The sequence below is a fragment of the Gambusia affinis genome, linkage group LG24, assembly GCF_019740435.1.
Source record: "Gambusia affinis linkage group LG24, SWU_Gaff_1.0, whole genome shotgun sequence".
Classification (NCBI taxonomy): Eukaryota; Metazoa; Chordata; class Actinopteri; order Cyprinodontiformes; family Poeciliidae; genus Gambusia; species Gambusia affinis.
In genome coordinates, this window is record NC_057891.1 from 8,456,526 (window position 1) to 8,478,841 (window position 22,316).

General features: G+C 38.4%; 1 protein-coding gene across 1 annotated transcript in view; it reads left to right on the forward strand.

The window, feature by feature from the left end:
* The window catches only part of atp11a (ATPase phospholipid transporting 11A), a 39,432-nt gene extending 17,769 nt beyond the window's left edge, over positions 1-21,663 (forward strand). Inside the window, exons 2-30 of the mRNA XM_044110502.1 lie at positions 3,321-3,443; positions 3,700-3,789; positions 4,441-4,521; positions 4,605-4,712; positions 4,819-4,947; positions 5,501-5,604; positions 5,693-5,740; positions 6,286-6,350; positions 6,431-6,512; positions 7,361-7,511; positions 7,604-7,801; positions 7,880-7,993; positions 8,573-8,632; positions 8,716-8,882; positions 8,972-9,043; positions 9,846-9,919; positions 10,024-10,127; positions 10,946-11,127; positions 11,282-11,533; positions 11,640-11,817; positions 11,899-12,001; positions 12,666-12,811; positions 12,971-13,214; positions 13,321-13,416; positions 13,870-14,009; positions 15,962-16,027; positions 16,098-16,201; positions 16,292-16,457; positions 18,795-21,663. Coding sequence (XP_043966437.1) covers positions 3,321-3,443; positions 3,700-3,789; positions 4,441-4,521; positions 4,605-4,712; positions 4,819-4,947; positions 5,501-5,604; positions 5,693-5,740; positions 6,286-6,350; positions 6,431-6,512; positions 7,361-7,511; positions 7,604-7,801; positions 7,880-7,993; positions 8,573-8,632; positions 8,716-8,882; positions 8,972-9,043; positions 9,846-9,919; positions 10,024-10,127; positions 10,946-11,127; positions 11,282-11,533; positions 11,640-11,817; positions 11,899-12,001; positions 12,666-12,811; positions 12,971-13,214; positions 13,321-13,416; positions 13,870-14,009; positions 15,962-16,027; positions 16,098-16,201; positions 16,292-16,457; positions 18,795-19,067 — 3,720 coding nt within the window. The 3' untranslated portion in view covers positions 19,068-21,663. The remainder of the gene's footprint in view (positions 1-3,320; positions 3,444-3,699; positions 3,790-4,440; positions 4,522-4,604; positions 4,713-4,818; positions 4,948-5,500; positions 5,605-5,692; positions 5,741-6,285; positions 6,351-6,430; positions 6,513-7,360; positions 7,512-7,603; positions 7,802-7,879; positions 7,994-8,572; positions 8,633-8,715; positions 8,883-8,971; positions 9,044-9,845; positions 9,920-10,023; positions 10,128-10,945; positions 11,128-11,281; positions 11,534-11,639; positions 11,818-11,898; positions 12,002-12,665; positions 12,812-12,970; positions 13,215-13,320; positions 13,417-13,869; positions 14,010-15,961; positions 16,028-16,097; positions 16,202-16,291; positions 16,458-18,794) is intronic.
* The last annotated feature ends 653 nt before the right edge of the window (positions 21,664-22,316 follow it).

The window sequence follows — 22,316 nt, forward strand, 5'->3', positions numbered from 1 at the left end:
GTGATGCAATGAATAATTGATCTTTTGCCATTTTTCTTTATTTATAGCATTCTTTGCGATTTTTCAAAATAAATTTGTGACTATTTATGGTTATTGCATAACAAATATGGCTGTTAGATTAGATCGTCAACCTGAGTCTGTATTTAAGGAATACTTTCACTTACCCCGCCTTTTTTTAATGCCAAACTTTGAGTAATCCAGAGTTTCAAAGTAACTTTCTAAACCTAAAGGGATATTTAGCAATGTTGGTAGTACATTTATAAATCAACATTTCCTGTTCTGATTTTATGATTTTAAAGTTTTAGGGATAAATTAATGGCAGTAGCACTTCCTTCAACTGCTCAGTGTGGGAACAAGATGCAGCCAAACACAGAATCTGCACATATTTGACAAGATGAGCTAATGATGGGTAGTTTGTCTAAATATATACAGTAGTTTGCAGGAGTAACTACAGAGGTAACTCTGTGTCTGCTCCTGTGCGACTCCTCTCATACATGTTTGATGCTGCGGGGATGTTGGCTGATCCCAGAAGGGCTGCCTTCGCTCTCCGCCACTGTAAGAAAAGATGCAGATGCAGAGTGAGGCGGACAGATACAAAGCCTCTGTGCTCTCCCCATCCTCCTCTCCATACCGCACTTGTTTCCCTCCCAACTATAAATACACTCCTGAAGTCCTCCACATCCTGAAACACAAAACGCCGCTAAAAGTTATTATTGTTCTCCGGAATAGCTTAAAGTCTCCGGTTACACCTGAAGGCCGAGGGGCCGAGACGGCTCTGGGTTACGAGTCCAGCTTTCACTTTGTAAGGATGCTTTTTTTATCTGATTAAATGCAGACAGGCTTTCATGTAAAAAGCTCAAATCTGGATGGAAGCAGAGCATAATCGATGTAGCAGGGATTGCCTTCGAGGCCGTCCAGGTTGTGGTGATGGATGGAGGGAGGTGAGAAAAACAATAAAGAAGCATTACTGGGAAATCTGGCAGCAGCAACAGACGCCTGTCGTTCTGCTCGCTGCAGCAGCTTATGACGAATTAAAACCTGTTTTGCTAACTATAACCCTAAACAGTTATTTAGTAGGGTGCTATAAATAGCTACATGATGCAAACTCTAGAAATCCAGTTATTGGGATTTCAATCGTCTCAGATCAGTGATGGTTTTTTTTTTTTAAACTCAAAACTAAGAACAACCATCATTTTCAAGCGATGACGAATTAGCTAGCAGGATGTGTTTGATCGGGATAAAGGTCACAAACAAACGCTTTGATGCATAAATATGTACAATCTTGTAATTCCATTTTCAGTTGGACGTAAATCTACTACTGCTATGAAATAACCTGCAGCACATATATTTTGGTTTGATTTTCATTCTCTAGTCAAAGTTCTTTTAAAACACATGCCTCAGGGTAGAAGGACATGCAAAAATCATGTTAGGTGAAGCAGACGGGGCAGGCAGGTGGGAGAGGAAAGAGGGAACAGCAACTCTGTGGGGGCGACTTAATTTGGCAAGCCGTATGCTTTCACGTCCTCTTTCACTGAAAGGAAGAAATCTGTCTATAAGATGGGACATGATAAATGTCATGTTTTAAAATCTATTCGTGGTGCAGCTGGATGCTGATAGAAACTAAATGCACGTTTGGCCACATTTAAACAAATACTTGTATTTTCTAATATTAAAATTTGTTTGGTGATCTGAAACACCAAGTGTGAAAAATAAAACGTAAACATAAATCTGTGCATCTCCATCATTTAGTTTGGTAGCTTATTAGAGATAGTAGGCTCCCAGTTCAAACTTGTTAGTGTTGTAGTTAACAGGTTGGCATGTGTATGTGTGTGTAAGACGAAGTGACAGGAAGTGAAAGTGTAAACTGGGCCATGCAGCCTCTTGACACTCAATCAGTTGTCACAGATTACCGTCACCTTTTATCAGCCCATGCGATTGTCTTTGAATGCTTTTGTCATCAAGCTGTTTAGCGAGGAATTAAAAATCTCCCAGAGTTTGTTAGTTCAGATTGCTGCAAGTGTCGGACTTTATAAAAACAAAAGTGGGGAATGACTGAAGGAAGAAAACGCGACAGGAAGGACTGAAGTTTAGCTGATTCCCTGATTAAGTGCGTCTCTCACTCAGCCTCAGATTGAGTGATGCTGTTATTCTAGATTTCTTTTGCAAAAGCTTGAATTGAGACATAATTAATCAAGCTAAGATGGTGCTGGAAACTAATATGAGAACATGTTCAAATAATGTTTTTCTTTGTTATTCAACACTATCCACTAACGGCAAACATAAGCTGATTTTCTACATGTTTTAAATAAAATTCCAAAGAAATGTAACTTAGGTTTTCATGTATTCTGAGGCTTCTATTGTTTCTATTGTTTTGGAATAGAAACAGGCCCTCAGCATCACAGGTCCTCCACCACACATAACAGTGGCTGTAAGATGTGTTTTCTTATAATTAGTTTTTTACATATCTGCATGTCGATAGTGTCTGACGCTTGTTTTAGGCATGCAAAGACCACAAGATGCGACCGTTCTTGAACGTCTTTAAGACGTTTCCTGATTTAGGAAGATCAGCACAATTCTAAAAAAAGTTAAATTCACAGAAAAAATGAGGAAAATTCACCTATTTTCCTCTATAAACTGAAGTTACCACAGTGCAACATGATGAATGATTTGTTTTAAATGTTTCAGTTCATCAAATTTCTTTAGGAGAAATTAATATGCAGAAAAAGACTTTCTACTTTAAATTTGTGGGATGCATGAAAGTGAAGCTTAATTTTTGATCCAAGCAAACAGAAAATGGCCTGATTTTCTCCAGATCTAATAGCCTAATTCTGTTCTTTATAACTTTATCAAGACAATTTGATATTCTTGACAATAAAACATCCAAAGTAAGATATTTCTTGTGTTTTTAGCACTTTTAAAAATTTTTTTAAAGGTGCAAAAAAAACCAACTACTGATATAGTCTGGATGTTACTTGAGGCTTTGTGTCATTAATTGTGTTTAATGTTAGAATGGAAAAGGGAATCGCAGCGTCAGACAATTGGATGAAACTTTTCTCCTTCTCTTATCACTCTGTGAAAATGTGTGTGTGTGGGGGAGTGTGTGGACACGTTTCCTGCTGCATTCCAGGCTGAGTCACATGCACATCCTTGTATCCGTGGCAACAAAAACTCTCATTCATTAGGAACAATTCGCTAAATGTCTGAGAAGCCCACTGGGGTCGATTTAGGCTGAATAAATAGAGCAGAGAGCAGAAAACAGGCATGTTTGTGTTAAAGTTTGACGTTTATTTATGTATTTTTTTGTCTTCTTCCTCCTGCAGTGTGCTGGGGAAGAGAACTGTGTGGACACCAGGACAGTTTATATTGGACATAAGGAGCCTCCTCCAGGAGCTGAGGCGTTCATTCAGCAGAGGTTTCCAGATAACAGAATAGTTTCCTCCAAGGTCGGTGAAAGTATAGAAGCACAAAAGCATGTCTCTCTTCAGCCTTCACTGTGTGGCTGATTTATACTTTGCAACAAAACACTGGATTAAAACGTTTCTGTAAAAGAAACAGCGTTTCACCTACTTTCTGACTGAAAGAAAAACACTGTGTCATGTTTCTTTTTTGCTCAATTTGTTTCTGCTGATCAGTTACTTGTTTTTACACCGAACCTTCAATTTACAGGCAGATAGAATATTTTACCTCTTGTGTTTCCAGTACACTTTTTGGAACTTCATCCCCAAGAACATGTTTGAGCAGTTCAGGAGAGTGGCCAACTTCTACTTTCTCATCATCTTTCTGGTTCAGGTAAGAACACATTTTATATTTTGTCACATACTATTTTTTTTTGTTATTGGGCTCTTTATTAGGGCTGAAGCTTAATTAGATTAATAGTGATTAAGTGATTATTTAAATAATCATCAAATAATTTAGTAATTGATTAATTGCTAACTGGACTACAGACCAAAAAAACAAACACAATTTGCTGAAAAACAACAGACTAGATATATTTCCTCATGAATTATAAATTTTCACAGACAAATTTGCTCCTTAAATGTCAAATATTAATATTTTTGGACTATTTTTCAGCCATTGCAAAAGTTGCATGCAATTATATCTATTATCAAACTGGATAGTTGATGCTCAGCAGAGCTTCTTGGATGGATTATTACTTCCTGCAGCACCTGGATTATTTTCTTGTCATTGAAAAAATAATCCAGCGTATTCTTTCTTGAGGAAAAGTGAGGAAAATGTTTATTTTTTTTAATGTCTAACAGTCAGGCTGTAAGAGAAGTGAAAGAAACATTGATGTTTAACTCTAAGTAACAAAAGGTAACTTAAACTATTCATGATAATAAAAGGGGGGAAAAATGTTCTGCAGTTATGATTCAGATAAGATAGTTTTGTGTAATCTATAGTCCTTTATCATCTTTGAAATCTTTGTGTTTGTTAACACAGCTAATCATCGACACTCCCACAAGTCCAGTCACCAGCGGGCTGCCGCTCTTCTTTGTCATCATTGTGACCGCCATTAAACAGGTGAGACTTGATTGTTCTGCTGCGCGCGTCACATCAGCTTCGACTCCACTCATCTAACACCCCTTCCTCTGTGTGTCCTGCAGGGCTATGAGGACTGGTTGAGACATAAAGCAGACAAAGCTGTCAACCAGTGTCTGGTCCAGGTGGTGCAGCACGGGAAACTGAGCCGCAAACACAGTCGCAAGCTTACGGTGCGTGACTGTAACTCAGTCTGATCACTGATACGTAAAACTTTAGCAGGAGCTAACCAGAGCAAGGATGTGTAGATTAATGAGCTTCATCTTCTCCCTCCTTCAGGTCGGAGACGTGGTGTACGTGAAGGAAGACGAGTCCTTTCCATGCGATCTCATTCTTCTTTCCTCGTCTCGAGATGACGGGACGTGTTACGTTACAACGGCCAGCCTGGATGGGGAAAGCAGCCACAAGGTGGGCTTTATGCAGATAATCTTTCATGTTTTTCACATTTAATCCATTTCAGATTGCATATAGGGACACAAAATAAACTTATGGTGAAATAAAAGTAAAATTATACATGGTTTCTAAATAAGGGTATATTGAGTGGCTATATAATCTTGTTAATTTCTGCATTAGATACTTTCATGCTTCAAACTTCAGGTAGCTGCACAGGTTGTTCGTATTTCTGGGTAGTACAGACACAAAAATGTAGCATTTGATCTGCTAAATGTTAGCTAAATGCTGGTCACTGCTGCCCTTTTTACCAAACAACCATAAGAAATTGATTATTTTACTTTTTCACAATTATGTGCAACTTTGTGTTGCTTTATCACATAAAATCCCAAATATGAAGTCTGTAGTCAAATGAGGAAACATTTATCAAATTTTCAAGGTGTTGTATAGCAGAGGAACACATTTTTTCCATTTTCTTTTGTCCACTCGGCTTCATACTTTCTCCTTCCTTGTTTTTACAGCTTATACTCTTTCTCTTCTTCAGATGTAAACTTACAGCCTTTTTTCACAGACGTACCACGCAGTTCAAGACACCAAAGCTTATAAAACAGAGGAAGAGGTCAACTGCATCCACGCCACCATAGACTGTGAACAGCCGCAGCCAGACCTGTACAAGTCAGTGCAACAGACACACACGCACACGGTTTAAATTTACAACAGAAACATGTCTGACCTCACTTCTTCTTTGCTCTTTTCTGTCCAGATTTAGGGGCAATATCAACATTTACATGGGAAATGAGCCTGTGTCCAGGTACGACAAACATAACAAGAAAACTGTCTCTAGTAAATAACTATTGGATACAGTCTGTTTCCGTCAGATTTCAGGACATTGTGAAACTCTAATTGTCATTTTATGAAGTTATTATTTTCTTTATTTGGAAGAATGTTTCAGCTCACAGTGATGCTTTAAAATAAAATCTCTTCATCTGCAGTGTTTTTGCAGGTTTTGCATCAGAGTTGACTGTTTATTTGACCTGAATGTATTTTTATTTATTTGTTTTTGTCAAGTGTATCCTTTGATTCGTTGGTGCAAAGTTTAATTTTGGCTTCATTAGATCATAATACATACCAATGCAAGAATTCAGAGCAGTAGTGTATAAATGTGTGGATTTATGAATGTGATTTATTTCCTTGTTGTTGTACTTTGTGTGACATTTCATTGTATTTGGATGCAGTAGAACATTTGTGATTTTTTTTTTTAGTTTCTTCATCTGGTTTTGTTATAATAGTAATAATTATTATTCTCTTCATTAATGACCAAAGCAACAACATTAAAAGAGTGTTTCTCCTCCGTAGATCTTTGGCGTCTCAAAACTTGCTGCTTCGTGGAGCGACGCTTAAAAACACTGAATACATCTACGGTAACACACGAAATACACCAAAACGTTTGAGTGTGATTTTGTGATTTGTGGGTTTTAAGCTGCGTTTTTACTGCATTAAGGTGTCGCTATCTACACCGGCATGGAAACCAAGATGGCTCTCAACTACCAGTCCAAATCTCAGAAGCGATCGGCGGTGGAGAAGTAAGCTCGGTCTCCCAGTCCTTCATTTTTAATTTTAGAAACCGCTTCGTTTGACTCTGATATTTTCCATCAATGCTGCAGCCTGATTGTCTTAGATAATTAGATAATCGTCTAATTTCTGTTTCATGCCCATCTGTTCACATCTCAAATCTTTTATTCACCGACTGCTGGTTTGTGAGCCTCAGCGGCTCGCTGCAGAGACTCAGTCCATTTCTTTCCATCTGGCGTTGATTTAGTCTTCTCTCCAGATGGCTCGTAGGTGGATCTCATTTGCAGTTTGTTACTGTCATTTGGCATTTGTCTTCCTTTTACCAAAATTAACTCGGCTCGACGGGAATGTTTTTTGCTTGGCCAGTGCTTTATCTGCACCTGTCTGACTGGTTTTCCTGCTGTGGATTTCTTAGTTATTTGATGAAATATAAATAAAATATTGATTTAGCAAAATTTGTTCTTCCTAAAACAAAACGCGTTGTTGGGAATCAGTAATGCATATCACTTTATGAAACAGTACAGATTGAAAAGTTTATAAATTATTTTGTTCTTTTTGGTGATTTATTTGAGCTGCTTGTCAGGATGAGAGAGATGCAACAACTAACTTAAAAGAATAATAAAAAAAACAATTAGTATCAGAAATTTTAATGTATTAAATGTTTGTGTAATATTGAAATTTATTTGATAATTTGAAATATTATTTTTACAAAAAATAAGGGAATACATATCTTTTTGTGGCACTCTATGTAATATGTATATAAATGTATATTAAAATCAGGAAACTGGATGGTTGAGACTAAAACTACATTCATTTTTAGAATGAATTCTCACCAGCTGCTCGTTGTCGCCCCCTGCAGGTCAATGAACTCCTATCTGGTGGTCTACCTGTGCATCCTCATCAGCAAAGCCGTCATCAACACGGCGCTGAAGTACGTGTGGCAGGCCGACCCCAACAGAGACGAGCCGTGGTACAACGGGAAGACGGAGAGCGAGAGGCAAAGACACGTTGTGAGCTTCCAGCTAACTTCCTCTAAACCCGATGGAACAAATTCTTTGTCATTTTAGTTTCTGAGGCTCTTCTTCGTCGCTTTCGTCTTTAGCTGATCAGGGCGTTCACGGACTTCTTAGCCTTTATGGTGCTGTTCAACTACATCATCCCTGTCTCCATGTACGTCACCGTGGAGATGCAGAAGTTCCTGGGCTCCTATTTCATCATGTGGGACGATGAGATGTTTGACGAGGAGCTGGGCGAGCGAGCCGTGGTCAACACGTCGGACCTGAACGAGGAGCTGGGTCAGGTAGAGATCCACCGGGAAACCTCAGGTGCTTTAAATGCAGAAAAATAAAGATGCGGTAATCAACTCCGCTTTTTCCAGGTGGAGTACGTCTTCACGGACAAGACGGGGACTCTGACCGAGAACAACATGGAGTTCATAGAGTGCTGTGTGGACGGAAACGTTTACGTACCTCATATCATCTGTAATGGACAGGTAATAATAAAATGGTTATTATTTTATGAATTATTATTCACAGAAAATTGGCCAAATTATGTTGAATCCCTCTGATCCAAATAGACAAATAAACAATTGCCTTTGTTTGAAGTATTTTAAAATTCAAGGAACCAAACTGTAAAATTTGTGGTGATTAGCTCTTTTTTTTATTAAATTAATTCTGATTGAAATGTGAACCTTATTAAATTTTGTTGCCCTACTGTCTCCATATAACTTAGTAATTGGAAAAGAAAGATCTCAATATTTAACTAGAATTTTTGTAACTACATTTTTAGCTACATTTAAGCCATGTTTATCAAGGTTAACAGAAATAAATATTTGCAATGCTTCCCTGTGTAATATAAATCTATTATAATAAAAGTTTCACATCTTGAAACTGAAATAAATGTTCTGACATTCAGATGCAGCTGTAATAAACTTTTGTTTAAATAGCCAGTGATGTTTTGTGTTGTTACTTAAAATGGACTCCTTAAAGAGTTTTTGATTAAACTCGTTATAAAATAAAATTTACAAGTCCAAGTGTGAATAATTAGTAAACTCAGCCCGTGGTGTTGCCAGGTGATGCCTGGTGCTGCTGGTATTGATATGATCGACACATCGCCAGGGCCTGAAGCCAGAGTGAGTGGATTTCCTCCCTGATGGTTTTAGGGTGTGTGTGGGTGTGTGTGTGTATGTGTAACAGCCCTGTTCGTCCACCGCAGGAGCATGAGGAGCTGTTTTTCCGCGCCTTGTGTTTGTGCCACACGGTGCAGGTGAAGGAAGAGGAGACGGTGGATGGGATCAAACATGGCATCCACCAGGGCAAGTCCTCCTCCTTCTACATCTCCTCTTCGCCAGACGAGGTGGCGCTGGTGGAGGGCATGAAGAGGTGGAGCAGACAAATGCATGGAGAATTAAGATATTTTTCTCCCTGATTCATTTAGTCACTCACTCCTGTTAAAATGCTTTGTGCTGCAGGCTGGGGTTCACCTATCTGCGGCTGAAGGAAGGTCAGATGGAGATCTTAAACAGGGAAGATGAGATAGAGAGGTGAGTCTGACCCCAAATACTCACCACCTCTGGATTGTTGTTTTATTTAAACTGTCTCACAGTTTACGTAACGATTTAGTTAGTAATACAGAAAGAAATGCATGAAAATGTCAAACTTCTCACAAGGTTGTGCATATTCACAATTCATTTATTGTCCTAATATAAAATAGTCTGATGAATAAATTATTCTACATGGTAGAAAGTGAAGAAAAAATAGCTAAATATAGTGTATAGATTGTGTGTGATGAATTGGATCTTTTGTGTAAATTAAAATCTTGTGTTCTGTTATTGGTCTACATGACTGGAGTCACTCTGTGGCACACTCTTTTTTTTTTCCTATTTTTTAACTTTGACTACCCATTCTTTTTAATTAGATGGCCTATTAGCCTTTTTAATAATGTGAAGCCCAGGAGACAGCTGACTTTCACTAAAAAGAAATTGTATCACATCACAGACAGAAAACACACATCCTGTCCTCACAGGGAAATATAAAGCCTAATGTCTGCATGAATTACCTATTTTTATGTCCTTGGGGTGATTTAGTTTACCAGAGTTTTTCTTCTAAAGTCCTGACATTCAGAACAGTCTTATTTAGTTAAAGGTTTACAGAAAGTAGCAGTGCCACACACAAATGAACTCACATGTTTGTGCATAAAACAGTTTTTTTGCAGTACTGTCATTATTTGGCATCATAAACAATTTGTGTTCCAGCTGGAATAAGAAGATTGCTTTGCATCAAAGGTTTTTCTCCATGATTCACAAACTCAGCTGTGGTTATTTTGCTCTGTATTTTTAACGCCAGGTTTGAGCTGTTAGAAGTTTTGACTTTTGACTCTGTGAGACGGAGGATGAGCGTCATCGTCAGGTCCAGCACGGGTAACGCACCGAAAACTGTATAAATATTTTGTTGATTTTTATGCCTTAGTGGGGTTTTTTTCTCCTCTTACTCTGTTTGCTTGCTCTCTTTTTTTTGTGAGCAGGTGAGCTGTACCTGTTCTGCAAAGGAGCCGATTCCTCCATCTTCCCCAGAGTCGTCTCAGGAAAGGTGGAGCAGATCAAAGCACGGGTGGAGCGAAACGCAGTGGTGAGGACAAAAACACGACACAGTCACCCACCCACCTTTCCTCAGAAGACATTCTCATCAGAAGCAGTTTTGAGCTGTAAAGGTTGCACAGTGTTTGTGGTTTCCACAGCTACATCCTGACCACCGTTTCCAAGGTTACCACAGGAGATGAATCAGTGAAGCATGGCCCACGTCAGACAAATTTTCTCTGTAAACGTTATAAATTTTCACTTTTTGCGAATACATAGTTGAGTTTGATTAAATGTAAGCAATTCAAGGGGTATGAATACATTCACAAGTCATATTGCAAACATTTTACATTTTATAGAACCTGCAAACTAAATAAAAAAAGTGAAAATTGTTAAAGTCTAATCTGATTTAATGGTGGAGACCGAACACTCGTGCAAATCCAATCAGTTTTGTCTGATTTCAAATGTAATAAGATATTTAGCCAAAAATAAAATGTTTGTCTAAAAATATTAACCAAGGTTAAAATATCACAAATCTTCTTCTTTAAAATGACATATTTTAAAGAAACAGGTGTGACTGTTTGAGAGTGTGGTTTCAGGTCAGTGTGTCTGTTCAGCTGAAGTAGATCAAGTGAATTAAAGTAGCTGTAAAAACCAGGTCAAAAAGAGGTTCCTCTCTCTTTCTCTGAGTGTTTGCAGCAGCAGACAGTTCACAGCTTTCAGTGGAAATGGAAATCTAGGTTGTGGGTGTTGAACTAGTGACCGTGGTGCCCACACACTGCACACTATTACTCAGAGCTGACGCCGAATGCCTTTATGTTTCAAAGCCCTTTCCGTGTCTGTCTGTCTGTCTGTCTGTGTTCCCTCCAGGAAGGCCTGAGGACTCTCTGCGTCGCTTACCGGCGGTTGAGTCCGGAGCAGTACGAGCAGGTTTGCCACCTCCTGACCAGAGCCAAGTTGGAATTTCAGGACCAGGACAAGCTGGTGGCCGAGGCATACGACCTCATCGAGAGAGATCTCATCCTGCTGGGAGCCACTGCTGTAGAGGACAGGTAGAGAGTTGTGTAGCGTTAAAATTCTGCAAGCCCCAATAAGACTACCAAAATATATATTTTGTTTTGTACTACCAGAGTTACAATGTCAGCTCAAATGCTCACATTCCTTTTATATGCTTTTTGTCTTAACAAACACGTGCTTCCTCCCCAGGCTACAGGAGAAAGCTGCAGATACCATAGAGTCTCTCCACAAGGCGGGCATGAAGGTGTGGGTGCTGACCGGAGACAAGATGGAGACTGCGGCTGCTACATGCTACGCTAGCAAGTTGTTTCGCCGCAGCACCCAGATCCTGGAGCTCACCACCAAGCGGATGGAGGAGCAGAGCCTGCATGACATCCTGTTTGAGCTGAGCAGGACGGTGCTGCGGCATTACGGAAGCATGCCGCGCGACGCCTCCTCTGGGTGCGTGTTTGTGACCACAATTGATTCTGTTCTACTTTATTTAAGCAGAAATGCAAAGAATGGAAATACAAAACCGTTCAACTGTTGGTTTGTGGTGTCTTTCCAGTTTATCCAGCGAGTACATCGACTACGGCCTGATAATCGATGGTGCCACTCTCTCCGCCGTGATGAAGCCCAGCCAGGAAGACTCCAACTCAGGGAATTACAAAGAGATATTCCTGGAAATCTGCCGCAACTGCAGTGCGGTGCTCTGCTGTCGAATGGCTCCTCTTCAGAAAGCACAGGTAGAAATTTTTTGAGACACTAACATAATAAATCCAGTTGGTGCAGCGACGGCAATCGCTGTTTTTTTTGTTTGTTTTCAGATCGTCAAGATGATCAAATCGTCCAAAGAGCACCCAATCACCCTCGCCATTGGAGATGGGGCAAATGATGTTAGCATGATCCTGGAGGCCCATGTCGGCATCGGTTGGTGTTTATCCAGCATAAGCAAACAATGAATACACAATAGAACATTTAATAGTTGCATACTACTTCGTTTTAATCCTTTACAGCTTGTTAGTGTTCCTTAGTTTGTTTTCACCAGCCTAATTGGTTTTAATCACTTTTACATTTTTTCAACCACAAACTTTGGTGTGTTTTATTAGGGTTTTTAAGACAGACCGTGTGGTTCATCACTGCAAAATAAAAATAAAAAAGATTTTTACAAATTAAATTTGAATTGATGCTTTCTGAGTCGATACTATCTGCAAATTCAGCTACAAATATTTTGGGTATGTCTTTAAATATCTACAAATTGATTTATTTTTTTCTTTTCGCCAATGCTGTTATTCAAAATATTTCAGCAAGTTGGGAATTTTACTCAGATGATGTTTGGATCAAAACCGTGCACCATTTTATACTGATTGGTGTTTGACAAGTAGAATCCTCTCATCATAATGCTTCCAATGTACTTGGTGATGTTCAGTTAGTTTTCTTGGATTTTTGGGTTCTGATTGGACCCATTTACTTCTCTTTCTACGTTATCACTGCTATGAATCAAAGCTATACCACAGCATCTCTCCAGGTAGTTTTAGATAATGCATTTAACTACAATGATGATGTGTTTTGTTTGATATATGTTTCACTCTAGGCATTATGGGTAAAGAGGGTCGCCAGGCAGTAAGAAACAGTGACTACGCTATCCCAAAGTTTAAACACCTCAAAAAGATGCTGCTTGTTCATGGACACTATTACTACATACGCATCTCTGAACTCGTGCAATACTTCTTCTACAAGGTAATCCACATTGCATTTATACTGTTTATATTACATCAAATCTCAAATTTGAGACATTTATACATTCTTTTAATCTCATAAACTTTTCTTCAGCTCAAATGCTATTCCTTTTATATGCTTTTTGTCTTAACAAACACGTGCTTCCTCCCCAGGCTACAGGAGAAAGCTGCAGATACCATAGAGTCTCTCCACAAGGCGGGCATGAAGGTGTGGGTGCTGACCGGAGACAAGATGGAGACTGCGGCTGCTACATGCTACGCTAGCAAGTTGTTTCGCCGCAGCACCCAGATCCTGGAGCTCACCACCAAGCGGATGGAGGAGCAGAGCCTGCATGACATCCTGTTTGAGCTGAGCAGGAGTGCTGCGCATTCACGGAAGCATGCAGCGCACACGCCTCCTCTGGGTGCGTGTTTGTGACCACAATTGATTCTGTTCTACTTTATTTAAGCAGAAATGCAAAGAATGGAAATACAAAACCGTTCAACTGTTGGTTTGTGGTGTCTTTCCAGTTTATCCAGCGAGTACATCGACTCTGATAATCGATGGTGCCACTCTCTCCGCCGTGATGAAGCCCAGCCAGGAAGACTCCAACTCAAATGATATCTGTTCAATTAGGACAACTAATGGCTTTCAAATTTTTCACTTTTGCCATTTTTTGATTTGCCTACAACTCAGACAATGGTCAGTTATGTTTTTTTAACATTGTAATTATTATCTGCTTATTGCTTGTGTTTCACCACCTTCTGGAGATATCTAACATTTGCTGGTAGCCCTTAATTTTTGTTCCTATTTTGTCAATTGAAATACTAATTCTGTAAGCATATTCAGTGGTAATCCACTCAATATTGCTTCTATCTATTCTACTGAATACATCAAAGCAGTAATAGGAGATGATCTTACAAGTTGGATCAAAAGCTGAAATCTAAATAGGTTCTCGGATCACTGCTCAAAATAAAGTAGCATTTCTGTCATCTTCTTCTGTTATTTTTGAGTTTCTTTTTATGATTTCTTTTAACCACCTTAAGTTGCTCCTTTGCTACAAATCTTTTTTTAATCTCATTTGAGTTTTCTTCCTCAGCTACAAAGTTTGCTGTTCTTCCTACCTCTTTATTTTTCTTCTTATACTCTTACCTTTGTGTTGCTTTTTCTTTTTGCTTGTCTTTCTGCCTCCCAGCTAATGACAACCAACACACAGATGGTAAGCCTGTCTCATGTCCATTCCTTTAAGCTTCTAGATTTATTAAAGGCATTTATGTTGTCCACAAACTTCTCTGTGCTTCTTTTATGTGTGAACTTCATGTTAAATGAGTGGATGAATAAGAAACTACCCTTCTTTCTCATCTTTGACATTATTAATCCGACATACAAAGATATTTCACAGCTTATGAGCCTTCGAAAGGGAGATAATTCTTTATACATTTTAAAGGATGTTTGTGGCAAATAAATGTGATTCCAAGTGAGGATGCGGTAAAAGTCTAATGCTTTCAAAATTATCATTATTAACTCCAACATATTTCTCAGGTCTTTCACATAAAATGTTCTCTAGGCATGTGTTAAAGGAATAGTTCAGGAATTTTGAAACGATATCCTGTTGAAGCAGGTAATAGTTTACTTGCAGAAGCTGTTGCTCTTGGCTTTTTGTAACCAGATGTTTTGGCCCTAGATGCTAATGCTAATAGCTAGTCAGACAGCGCTCAAGACCAAAGTGAACTTCTAGAGTGTTATGATTCTTTAAACTGTTCTCATGTTTGCATTATACAGTTACCAAAAGGAAGTTTCTTTTAAGAAAATTGAATATTAGTTGACTGTTTTGTTGTATGATGACTTATAAGTTTTTCTATGTCTAAAATGTAATATGTCCACTTTAAACAAAAGCTGATGTTTTTCTTATTTTTACATGGGAAATGGAGATAGGAGGTTGTGCATAAAAAGCTTTATTTTGTCATTTTGAAGAAATTGATAAATATTTCGTGAGGTCTTTTCTTTTTCCTGATGCAGCCAATCAGGACAGAGATGTAGATCTGCTCTAAATTGCTTCAAATGTTCCATATTGTGTACGAGTTTCATTCAGGAAGATCTTTGGTGGTGCACCACCTCCAGCTTTCATTTCCAGTGTAAATTATAATTGGGTTAAGTGAATCTTCTGAAAGACATGGTGACAGCTTGAGAGTTGGAAGAATATTGGGTTTGCAATTTTAAATTTGTCAAGCTTGAGTTGTTTTAGGAATGTAGAAGTGCGCTTTACCATTTTTCATCCATCAGTCATCTGATGACCAATTCCTCACCTGATTATTGTTACCTGCCATCTGTTTGATTGATTGATTCCTTTCTGAAGCTGTGCTCCTGAAGATAGGTGCATCTCAATAAATTAGAACATCATTAACACAAACAAAAACATTTATTGGATTATTAAAATAAAAATGATATTGCGCCCCAAGTCATCACTTATTGTGAAAATTTCCCACTGGACCTCAAGAAGCTGAACACTTCCTCAAAACCGTGATTTAGGCCCACTAAGCAGCAGTTCAGGTTTTTCTGATGTTCCTGGTTCAGGAGTTCCCTGTACAATGTTCTCCTTCCACACAATTTTCCAATACCAACCTTAAATCCAGCACTCAACTTACTTTTGAGGAGTTAAACAACAACAGTCAAGGCAGCAATCTTTACTGTGATTGATTTTATATTGAACACAGATTAAAGATAGTCAAAAATAAAAAAAAAGAAAACAAAGAAAAAGCACAAAAAGGAGTTGGTAGAATAAAAAAAACATTCTCACTACCTGGTTTTATAACCTATAAGTGCAAATTTGTATTTATCATACATTTAATACAATTCAAATTACAATATCTACTATCGAGATTGTGTAGACTACAACATGTATAAAAAAGAAATCTATCGATAAATATTCACATTTTCTAGAAAACCTTTTTTTTTTTTTTTTCAAATGGTCAGAAATAAATGAAAATATTTTTTTGGGATGCACCTGTATGTCGTAGCAACTTTTTGACAAGTAACAGCTGTAGCGTAGACTGTCACACACATTATTGTTTCATGGCATCATACTAACCCTTCATGTTATTGACTCTGATTGTATTTAATGCAACAAGCAGAAAAGTGACAATAACAACTGCTGATGCGTTTTATCTGCAGATGTTTGGAAACTGGACGTTTGGGACTCTGGTCTTCACTGTGCTCGTTTTCACTGTTACATTCAAGGTAACACAGTAACAAGTTACTTTAAAGCTGCCGCCATGAGCAGACATTTACCTGTTGTCTCTTCTTTTAGTTGGTTCTTGATACTCATTACTGGACGTGGATCAACCATTTTGTCATCTGGGGCTCGCTTGTCTTCTTTGTAGTCTTCTCTCTGCTGTGGGGAGGAATTATTTGGTAAATTAAAAAATATATATATAGGATATTGCTTAATGCATTATAAATAACTATGTTTATGTGTCTGATTTCTTTATTTTTTTTCTCCAGGCCTTTCCTGAACTACCAGCGGATGTACTATGTGTTCATGCAGATGCTGTCCAGTGGTCCGGCCTGGCTCAGCATCATCCTGCTGATCACGGCCAGTCTGCTGCCAGACGTGGTGAAGAAGGTGTTCTGGAGGGCGCTGTGGCCCACCAACACTGAACGCATACAGGTACGTGCTGCACACACACAAACCTCAATTACTGCCTCACGTATTTACTCTTTACAAATGTACCTGTTGCATTTAGCCGTGTTGTAAACAGGCTTCCCAAAGATCGTCATAAACCGTAACAAAATCATTCACTTAGAGGAGAAAATCTAAATATCTTTTTTGCCTCTTGGTTATTTTCACTAAATTAAATATCTAAAGTAGAACAGCTTTCATCCTCAGATGTTGTTAGGAATGATTATTCAGGTTTGACTGCAAGCTACTGATGTTTACAGAGCATACATTCAATAGCTTGTATTACCAGTGATGACATATGTAGAACCAGTAATTGTGGCTGAGCAGATGAACGGTAGGCTGGGCTGCGCTGGTTGCCAACCTTTAAGACAATCCTTTGTGTCCTCTGCTCATTTTATTACTTAGATAAGGACAACATTTTATTTTTAGTTGCTAACATTATGAAAGTCTCATTTATGAAGAATCATCTGTTGCTACTCTAAAGTTTCCTTAGATAGAAACGTTTTAATCTACTTTGAATAATATGTTACACACTGCAAAAACATATAAGTTTGATTTAAGTCTTTAATAAAAGAAAAGTACTCGTAATAAGTGAAATAATCTGCCAGTGGAACAAGACATTTTTCCTATATTACTAGTTAAAATGTGTTGTTCCAATGGCTGACTTCCACTTTTTCATTGACATTAAGGAGCTATTGACTTAAAACAAGCTCCTATATCTTACTGAAAAGTTACTTCCAAGTTATTTTTCTCTTAGATTACTTGGATAAGATTTAGACTTTGCAGAAATACTGTAAGTATTTTGAGCTTGAGATGCTGTCAGAACATCTATAGTGACACCTGGAGCTCATTTCTCCATTGAATGACCTCTAGAATGTAAATAAAAATAAAATAAAGAGACATAAGGAGACCTCTATTACAGAGCTTTAGTTATTTATGAAAATTTATACAAAATTCTAAAACACATTTATGGTAATAAGCTAACATTGTCTCATTTTTATGAACTAATTTCTGCTTCCACTCTCTTAAAACTGATTGCGTGACCTTTTGACCTACGAAGTTGTAACTTTTTCCTTTTCCTCCTCCCTCCACCCTGCTGGTTCCTGCTCCTCCTCTATCCCCCTCTCCTCCTCTGTGGAAGGCTAAGCGTCGGTGCCTTGCCTCCGAGCCTTCCACCATCTTCATGTTGTCTCAGACCTCCAGCAGAATCAGTTTCTAACCCCCGTCCTCCACGAGGTGATCCTTTGCCTTTCCTCTTCCTGTCTCATTGTCTCCCTTTCCTGCTTCCTTTGTACGCCGTCATGCCCGTGCTTTTTCAACTGCCTGTCGCTTTAAAATGTCTTCCCAAACGCAGGATGTTTGCTTGTGTATCCACAGCATGGCAGAGATATGACAAGGTTTGAGAGGGCCCTGGCCTCCCACAGTTCAGACTCATTACTAGATGGAATAGCCCTCACAGAAACCTAAAAGGTTACCGCACGGTAAAGCTTCAAGTTGGTGGAGTGATTTTTATTTTATTGGTTTTGTTGTTCACTTTCTGCCAGGGTGTGGTGCTTTACTCACATAAATCTTTGATTTCAAATTGTCATCAAACAATTTGAACTTGAAACTTGAACTTTTTCATGTTAGAACAAACTTTTCTGCCATTGGTATCAAACTCATTTACAATTTGGGCAATTTATAATTGGAGCCTATAAAAAAGAAACTATTAAAATATTACTAAATAGCGGTGAGTTCTTAAAATTAATATTGAACATCTTTTCACATTCGTGTAATTTGATTTGATTAACAAAATATTTGAAACACTCTTGAAGGTTCTCTTGTGTTCCTCTGGCCTAGATTTGGCCCCCGGACCTTCATTTTGACACCTGTGCTTCAATGTACATTGGATAATTATGCAGTGCTCACATTAAATCACAATAAAATACAATTACATGTAGTGAAAGGTGAAAAAGTTCAAAGGTTATGAAGACCTGTCAAGCGTTTAATTTCTCATATGAAGGTTTGGCGCCATCTGGTGGCGGATTTTATGCCTGCATTAACAGAAGTGTTTTATCCAGACTTCAGATCTTGCATGCTCAGTGGTTGGATTTGCATGATTTATTTTTATGAAATTTTTTGGTTTGTTTTGCTAACCCATGTGAAGGTGACATTAAGGTGGCGTAGTTTTCCCATTAGATTCAGCTAATTTGCATATTTTGTTGTATTACATGAAGCTTCAAGACCTGTTTGTTTCAGCCATGTCACTTTCACCTGTTCTCTTAAAACTATTTGCAGCACGCCAAATGTTTTCATCTTATTTTTGTTCTTTCATTTCTCACACAGAGCGCTGATAAGCTCTACAAGGGCCAGCTGTCAGAGTTCACGCCCTTGGCGGCTCTCCACCCTCCACCCAGGGCCGGCGACCACCAGCGAGGCTCTGGAACCCAAAGGAACCCTCGAAGGTCTGAGACCCCAAACAAGAAAATCATGTTCACACGCTGGCAAAGAGCGCCAGACTATTGCACATTCACCCCCCTGCTCCGACTTACTGACGGCTCCCGTCACCCGAGGCCGGGGAACGCCTACAACGGGGCGGGGCCAGAGACCTCAGTCTAATTTATTTTGTTTTTTGGGGGGTGTTTTGTTTTCTACTTTATCAAATAAAAAGGAGCTGAACTGAACAAAAAAGGGTTTGGCTTTAACCTCCCAGAGCCTCTGAGCTGGAGTCGGACATGTTGGCTCGTTGGGGCTCGGTGGATTCAAGTCGCAACCCTCAAAACAAAGAGACTCGAGAACTGTGATTTCATTCTAAAATATGTGCACTGGCCCTTTAATAGTATCTGCCTTCATTGGCAGCTAAAGTGTACTTCATCTGTTATTTCTTTGAACTGTTTTTAAGTATTTGACTGGGATTATTATTATTCTAATAATGACTCATCTCATTCTGTCGTCTTCAGCTGCTTCATCTCTTCCTCTCTCCTCTCTGCCCCGACCTGCCTCTCTCTAGGAATAACTGCTGTTGGCTGTGTGCAAACATGTTGTCCAGAAACTCTCCGTAGGGCTCTGCGCGCAGATCCTACTGCATTGTAAGGAGGCGTGTAGCAGAGAAGGAAAGCCTGAATGCCCGGAGAATCAGTCGGTTCTTGTTTGGAAAAGTCTCTGACGCACAAACAAAAGAAAACCAAAGACCGACTTCAACTCCACTTTCAAGCTTTCCTGCTACCTGTAGGTAGCGTTGTCTGGTGTCTGGGATAGATGTGGGCGTTGTAAAGCTAGAAGGTTTTATGTTCAGAGCTTCAGGTTGTATAAATGCTCCTTATTTAGCTGTTAGAGATTAGAGGTGCACCAATCCCATTCAGATTTCTGGTTTTTATTGAGATCTGACCTGCAGATTCCAGAGTTTTCATTTTAAATAAAATGATTACAAGATTATACCCATTTTAATAGATCAAAATACACCTTTTTGGCCTTTTTATTATTTATTTAAACTAAAAAAAAAGAAGTGAATTGAGGTACAAGATTTTGCTTAATTTTTGTTTATAGTGAACAGTAGCTGATTCAGAATGATTGTTGCATCTCTAGTAGAAATGGTTCAGTGTTGCCTTATTTGTTTGCTTATTAAAGCACCTAAGAATAATTCCCAAATCTTCTCCTAATGACAAAGAAAGTCAAACTGCCCCAAAGTCTTAATGCCTTCACTAAAGACTGCCTTCTGAGGTAGATACCTCAACAGATCGCCAAAAAAGTTTGATCACATCTTCAGTAATAATAAAGCAAACCTAATGTCAATCTCATAATGCCTTGCTGGTTTAAAAATATTTATTATATATTTAAGCCACCAAAAGATTATTCAAAATAAAGAACATTTATCATTCCCACCATATGAAAACTTTGACCATGACTAAAAACTCCATTTACAACAAAAAAATGTAAAACAAAATGTCAAATATATCGACTACGACACATAGACTCAACCAAAACATGTTAAGAACCTTTTAATTTTAGTAGTTTTCAGTTACTTGTTGCACAAAAGATACACTTTTTTATTAGGTGTAAGTTGGAGTACTTTTGGGAGTGCAAGTTGATTTTTAAATGGCTGATTATTCTAGCTTTCTTCTCAGGTAGCCAGCCTGCAGTCTGCTGCTGAACAGACATGTTGCTGCCAGCTTGTCAGATCACCAAAATTCCCCTCATAGAGGATCTTTGTAGCAGAGTGCTCACTACGTCGCCTCACACCCATCTGAGTTATTAACTCAGTCAAGGTCATTTTTGGTTTAGAAAATGGCCTTCTAGATGGTGCCATTACAGATGTGAGGTCATATTCCATATTTGGACATGCTTCCTGTTCTCAAAAGGCTTTTTCTTTTGTTAGAATAGAGGATATTAAAATTACTTTTCTGCTTTGGAAACTAATAAAATGACTGTTTAGCATTTTTAAAAATGATTATTAGGTGTTTTTGCTCTTAATATGATTTGAGTTTATTACTAATTCCAGTAAAAAAAAAAAATACAAAAATGTCCACACAAACCTAATAAAACAGAGGATAAAGTTAAAAGTGAAACAAATCCCCAACTCCCAAATAGTGAGATTAAACTCTACTGTAGTTATTATTATTTTTTTTTCCCAAAAGCCACAAAATAATGTTACAATTCTCCTCTCTCTTTGTAGCTGTGTCTCTCATTTTCTCTTCTGAAATGCTGTGGAAGTTTCCCCACCTCTGCTACAGCCTCTTCCATCTGTCTTATCGTCGTCATCATCACCATCCACTGTCTCCTCCTGCTCCTCCTTTGCCACATTCCTCCGTTGATTCATCTCTCCATCCATCATGAGACGGAGCAGAGATGCTGTTTTGATGACTTGATTAGGACCTCGACGAACCAAAGCCTTGTTGCTGCTACAGTAGAGATACTTTTAGCTGCTTTACGTTAGGTGCCTTGTGCTAGTTTATGAAATAAATGATTGTTTAAATGCTTTACGGTGCATTAATACGTGTTGGTGGAGCATTTGGATGGTACAAAGCATGGCTGCATAGATGCAAACATGGAGAAATAAGTTTAAAAGCGAGTTTAAGTTAACTCAGTCGGTGACCAAATTAGATACGACTTCCACCAAAACATTACGACTGCTTAGTGTCTGTTTCTGTATTATTTCTATCCCTGTCTCTGAGACGTTTGTATTACTTTTAGTTCTGTAAAGAACATTTTTGTGAAACACGCATTATCTTCGCTGTCTTTGTTTTCTGCTTTAACTCTTCAAATTAAAGCAAATGCCTGATTTTTTTTTTTTACAGCTAAAATTCAGTTTTTGCTTTCAAACGCTGTAAATCGAAATGAAATCAATGAACGTCCAAATCCAGAAAGAAATAAAATCAGCACTAACCAGCTAAAGATTTGTCAAAGGTTTTTGACACAAATCTTTACTGTTCTTCTATAATTCTTGACATCTTTATCTTTTTCGTATTACAGATATATGCGATAAACATAAAACACATAAATTGGCATGTGAAATGTGTGAAAAGCTGCATAGTAAATAATTATTTTTTTTAATGCAGTAGCATATTCATGTTGGAAATTTCAGCAATCCCACAAAATTCCCAGTGCCTTTGGGGGGGAAAAGAAGTGGTCCACATCCTAATACTCCCTCTATCTTTTTGGAGTGTCGTCTGATTCCAGTTAAATTCCCAGTGGAGTTTAACAAATTTGATTCTGATGGTAGAAAAGAAAAAATGTTATCTACTTCTTTGATGATAGATATACTCAAGGTTAGGGTAAGCAGCCGTTTCCTGATGTCTTTTCTATTTTGAAGAGTGACCAATAGAAATGGGCCTCTGTATCGTCGTATTTATTTCCCAAGGAAACAGGAAG